Source organism: Anomalospiza imberbis, chromosome 3 (genome assembly GCF_031753505.1).
Source record: "Anomalospiza imberbis isolate Cuckoo-Finch-1a 21T00152 chromosome 3, ASM3175350v1, whole genome shotgun sequence".
Taxonomy (NCBI): domain Eukaryota; kingdom Metazoa; phylum Chordata; class Aves; order Passeriformes; family Viduidae; genus Anomalospiza; species Anomalospiza imberbis.
The window spans coordinates 56604245-56610244 of record NC_089683.1 but is presented as its reverse complement, the minus strand read 5'-3'; the positions used below and the strand labels follow the sequence as shown (position 1 = coordinate 56610244).

Below are 6000 nucleotides of genomic sequence, written 5' to 3'. Positions count from 1 at the left end.
CTCCCAGCCTTCCTCCTGTTGTTCCAAGCCAGCTATCTCATTAACATGTTCTGCAAATGGCAAACTATTTGTTCTGAGAGCAAATCTCAACAATCAAAGATGAAGGCAAAGTAACTTAAGCTGGTATGTCGATAAAATGCTCTCCATAGTTTGCTGAAAAGCTTTGTTTGTACATTTTAAAATCAATTAATTGGGAGACTTCCATTATCTTCTTTTTAATAATCATGAAATCGACAGAGAAATAAGATGACCTTCTTTACCCCAACTCTGATAAAAGTGGTCTGTGAAAACTGATTCAGAAAACTCTTCAACTCTTAATTAATTTCTATTGGCTTATCACCAACTTCCCTGTCTCTCCACAGTCCCAAATTTGAGTTATTAGATCACCAGAAATACAAATCACAACCAGAGATTTTAAAAGAAAACCCCACATCAGCCTCACAGATTTTCCAGACAGATTATTCAGCAATTTAATATTACTATCTTATCTTCTTTTTCTAGCCTAATTACGTTTCCAGTACTAAACTTTTTGGCTGATTTTGAAAGCAAGGAACTGAGAAAATAGGAGAAAAGGTGATTTCTTGCCAACGGCATGTGGATAAAACCAACAGGGGAATCTCATGAGAGTGTTGCACTCATACCCCTTGCCTGCCTCCTGACCCTCTCCTGCTTTGGGCTTTTAAATCTTTCCCACTCTTGTTTCCCACTCCTGCAGGGTGTGACCTTCTGCCCAGCCTCCCACAGCACAGCTAGGAAGCCAGGGCTCCTACTTTTTGGAGCATCATTAATCTGTTGCCCATCTCAGCATTTTGGATGCATTGTCTTCTGGCAACATTTCTCCCTGCTCTTTGGTTCCCTTCCTGGATGGCCATGAGAGGGGCAGAGCAGATGCAGTCCTGTCCTGGCCTGCCACCCTGGCAGGCTCCTGCCCCAGCTCCGAGGGACACCTTGCTCCTGGCACAGAGTCCAGGCAAGTGATTGTTTTGAGCATTGTGCACAGGCAAGGCAGTAACAGGAAGACAACAGAGAGCTGAAAAGCACCAAAGCACACTTCTTTTCCTTCCTCCTTATCCCAGTCATGTCTGTTGTACTGGAGTTTTTCTTGCTTGCTTGGCTGTTTGTTTCTGGTGGGAAGCAGAGGGGGTTGTGGGACCAGGACCCTGTGGCCACCAGCAAGGGTTTCAGTCGCTGCATTTCACACTATCCCTCTACAACTGGCTTGACTGCAGAACCAGCACAGGCTGATTGTTTTCTCTCTCTCTGTTTCTCTCTCTTTCATTGGCTGCAATCAGCTTTTTTACAGTTCTTTCATTTTCTGGGTTCCCAGTTAGCACTAGTAAACACCAATAACATCAATGCCTCAGATTTTTGCCACAGTTGTGATAAAACATTCTCACACCGGCTGAACTGTGGCTTTTCACTGTCAGCTGAAACTGATGACACTGCAGCCCATCCCTCATAACAACACCATGCAAACAGCAGATCTCAGACTAAAATATTTCATATTTCCACTTACTGGGAACAGTTTTTTTCAAAGACCATATTACACTGAAACAGTTTTTGCAGGCATAACTGAGGGAGCAGGTCAAAGCCCAGGGACCTTCCTGGCACTTCAGCAGCACCCAGAGCTCAGCATGGCAAGGGTGCACTGTCCTTTGGGCAGCCCAAACACAAGCCCTCAGAATGTGTTCCTTCGTATGTTCTCTGGCCACTGTGGTTTGTACTGTGTCTACTGGCTGCGTTACCCTCCGTGCAAGCTAGGTACATACCTTCTGAGATTACCCTAGGAGGCAAAGTTAAACCATTGCTGTGTTGCAGCTGGCATAGATACCATGAAATAAAGGCAGAACTAGAAAGGAAAAATGGATTATTTGACTGGATTTCTTAGTAACCAAGGAGGGTACTACTGTTGTCTAAAATACCTTTTTCTTCCTACTAAAAAAAAAAAAAGAAATTCACTATTGTATTCACTTAACATTCATTTCATTAAATCTATTCATCCTAAGATTTGAGAACTCAATGTAGCGCAGTCTTTTTATTACTTTTTCCTGGGGGTAGTATGGTTCTTGTTCAGGGGAAGGTGCAGTTCCTGACAAGTTTTTAAATCCTCCTAAAGCCTGTATGTGGCAGCAGCTGTGTATAATCAACATATTTAGTCGGAGGACTGCATTTAGTTTAGGGGTTTTTGAACAGTTGCATTACATCTCTTAACTTCCGTCAAAATCAGTGACACGCTATGGCTGATGAGTGATTCAGCAGGAGGAGTGAACCCCAAAGCATCCTCTAGGGCCTCATGTTTGGGACCAAAACTTTCCTTCCTGTCAAGTTGCCACAGGCACTTCTGGCATTCTCTGACACCTCCAGGACCATTACATGTCAAGGCACTTGGGATGTGGGAACAGCTGTGCACCTATGGAGTCAGCTCAGTTTCCAGAGAGCTTGCACTGACCTGAGCTGTGGGTTATATGAGGTGTGGGTTGTTAGAGGAGGTCGATTACACACCACATTATCACAGAGGAATCTTATCACAGCTGAGTTTGATCTATGAAAACATTTCCTTTCCTTCCCCAGCCTAAACAGCCTCTCTTTTTTTTTTTCCAAAACATACAAATAATTTCTATAAAAGCTAACATTACTTTTTGTATATAAACTATGAAGAAACAACACCTCTTTGGATGTGCCAAGAAATTGTTAACAGCACCGACAGCATCCTGTATGGACTCACATGTGGACATTTTACAAGGAAAGTATGTAATACGTGAGAGCAGAGTTAGGCTGACTCGTTTAACTACATGTAAAAGGCACTGCCAAAACCCAAACTCCCCAAGGAAGCAATGTCCCCGTGGCATCCCTGGTAGTCCAGTTTCTGAAGCTGACAGTGAGGCAGCTGTCAGATGGAGCAGTTACAATGTCTTTCATCACATTTTTCTTGCTAAGCAAACATCGATAAAGGGCTTATTATTATGCCTGTTCTACATAAGGAAAAAAATGTTTAGGAATTCTCCTGTCTGGAAATACTGCAAAGCTACCAAGTTTCTATGTCTACCTTTCCCTCCCATGCTATCTGCAGGCATTAGTGTATTACAACAAAAACAAACAAGCAAGCAAGCAATCAGAGAGCACAAACAAGAAGCCTGCAGCACTGCCAGATTATACAACAGTGATTCCCACTGGGGGTAACTTGGACAACTTGCCTTACGGAGGCAGCGGGTCTGCTGAGAGCACTTGGAGGCTCTCCCACCAGGACTGGGACAGAGCAGGGCAGGCAGCTTCCACAGGCAGCTCACCTGCACCCAGGGCAAACTTTCCCTCTTGCTGCCCTCCAGCCCCTGGCCACTGGTGCCACAGAAGCAAGTAAGGATGGAGTGACTCTCAGCAGCGATCAAAATCAAGTCTTTGACTCAATATAGCTGAGACAGTCTCCATTTTTCTACAAATAATTGTCATGGAAAAGAGGGAGGCTTGCCTTGCATTTGCCTGTAAATTATCACGTGCATCTTTGCCATGTAAAGTCCCGGTTCCTACTATCACAGGCTGCAAGGGGCTGTCATGGTTGTTTTCCTCTCCACTACTTCTCACCATAATTTGCTCCTAAGTTACAAGAACGCAGCGATGCCGTGTGTGTGTGCTCAGTGCCCTAACTTCAGCTGACAGAGCAAACCCTCCCCTTCAGAGTGCATTCTCTGCTACAAACCTGTGCGTATGAACACAGGGAGTGGAGGAAAACAGAGACGGGAAAGAGAGAGAGAGAGAGACCCTGTAAGTGAATGGGTAAGGAATGTGCATGGAGCTGTGCATGGGTAGATGTCTGATGTCTCAACTATTTGTTAAAAGGCAAAAGCAATACTTCCGACAGACGGCCCTCCCCTCGCCTGCAATAGGCTCCCCAGAATAGCAACAGCCTGTGTCACTGCAAAGGGCAAAGCATTCTGAAATAGCAACAAAGTTGTTCACGAACCACTTTGTGGTTTGCATTTGGTTTCAGCCAGCTTCAGGAACTTGTTGCCATGAGGAAAACAACCTGCCCTTTCCTGGCCGGCCGGGGAAGGAGCGCAGCACCGTGAAGTGCTCCCGCCCAAGGTGCGAAGGGGGCAGTGATGGGACCTGGGCAGAGCACGGAGGACCTCAGCCAGCAGAGCCAGACGATGAGAGCAGGGGAGGATGAGGAGCGCAGCCGGGGCTGCGGCCGCTCCCGGCTCCCGGCTGCAGCAGGTAAGCAGGCAGGAGCTGAGTGCCAGCTGTTGGCCAGCAGCAGCTGCCCGCATAGCTAACGGGGAGAACGGCCCCACAAAGCCAAGGGACTCTTGGGACGTGCCTTCTCAGTTTCTAAAAGTGCAAGAGGGGAACATATGAGTAAGGAAGGGGACTGCCAGCTTGAATTTTGAATGAAGGTTTGCGTGTTACTTTCCCTAAAAGGCCTCGGTTCTACTGCTCGTGTAGGTGCTGGCTGTTGTGTAAATCCTTTTCCTTCATGAAGATCAGCCATCTGAAAGGTAGGAGAACCTGCTGCCCTCTAACAACAGTGATCTGGTCCTTGTACACTCGGGGGCAGTTCAGCCCTTTCACCAGAGTGAGTGGAGGGAGTCCAGGCAAGCACTGCACCTGTCCATGCAGGGTGTTCAGGGTGGGGGGACAGGGTCTCCCTCCCATTTTTACTTCCCTAGCATTTCAGGAAGAAACAGGGTTTCTGTGCTGGTACCCTCAAAAATCAGCTGTAACACTTATTCTTCAATAAGTTTTTAAGTGCAGAAACTGAATTTCATAGCTCTTCATCTTTGCTGTCCTACCCAGCCAGTTTTTGTCAGTTGCAGCATAGTTTTGCATTTTCAAACTCTTTCCCAGATGATAAGATGAAGGGGATTATGCCCCACAGTCATGATATTTCTCAGCCACAGGGCTTATTATGCCTTATTTAAAGCTGTACCCAAACAGGACATCATGGCCATAAGCCAGAAATGACAATGTCCCAGTCAGATTTTGTTCACTTTGAGCTGAATGAACTGATTAATGCAGGAATATTCAGAAACCATAGGCACAAATGCTTTGTTGGAGTGTAATAGTCCTCTGTCAAGCGATGCCTCCTGATACTGGAATCAGAGGTTAGTCAAGAACAGAAAGTCAGTAGATGTGCTGACACATTTAACATTGCCTTAGGGACTGAGGAGAGCAGTGCAGATGGTTATGGGATAGCAATAAACAGATAGCAAAGTTTCTGCAGCACATGGGTTAAGGTTAGAAGACTATATGCAAATTACACATCTGTCCTTATCCTCAAAAATTAAAGCAGTAACCTGAGGAATATGTAATTACATAGTTAGAAAATAAAAGAACTTGTTGATTCTTACTAGAAACTAACAAAACAAAACCCATATGCCATTTCATGTCATGAGGGGATAGACTACCTGTTGACAAAATGCAATTATGTAGCAGAGGAGTAAGAGAGGACACGGCTATGATGGGTCTTTCTGGGATCTGCATTCCCTGTCTTTCCATCTTTGTCGGGGGGCTTTTGGTCATGAAATTTGAATATTGTTTACAAAGTACAATAATTTGGCTTATACTGTACGAAGTATTCAGTGCTTCCCACCACTGGAGGAGTTTAGATGAGAGGTACATTTCTTTCCTTCCACTTTCTCTTTTAGTCCAATTTACAAAGTATTTGTTTAGGGTTTGCCTTTCACACTTGGGTGGGAGGAGCTCCATTTGCCAAATGATTGTGATTCCACATGGCCCTGAAATTATTTTTGGTTAAGTTAGTATTTTCTGAGATTTTCTGTCTCTGTTTGCAATATAGCTTTCTCCCAAAGCTGTCATTTATTTCTTCCTGTAGGATCTTGTTGGGTGACTGTTTCAGATCCCATGCCAGACTCCTAGAGGGACAGGTAGATCAGATGCATCATAGCTAATCGGAGAAATGCACCTACTGAGCAGTTACTGGATCGAAAGAAACCTCAGGTGTTGGAATAGAGCAACTGGGTAACATATATCTCTTTATACCAG

General features: G+C 45.0%; 1 protein-coding gene across 5 annotated transcripts in view; it reads left to right on the top strand.

Annotated features, from left to right (window-relative positions):
* The first annotated feature begins 3920 nt into the window (after nt 1–3920).
* SLC2A12 (solute carrier family 2 member 12) overlaps nt 3921–6000 on the top strand; it is a 31435-nt gene continuing 29355 nt past the window's right edge. For 3 of the 5 annotated variants that reach the window (XR_010997255.1, XR_010997256.1, XM_068184528.1), the window contains exon 1: nt 3921–4212. Coding sequence is in view for 2 of the 5 variants with exons in the window: in XM_068184528.1 (XP_068040629.1) it covers nt 4098–4212 (115 nt within the window). In the remaining 3 variants the exon portion in view is untranslated. The remainder of the gene's footprint in view (nt 4213–6000) is intronic. The other 2 variants (XM_068184526.1, XM_068184527.1) reach the window with 2 other exon arrangements.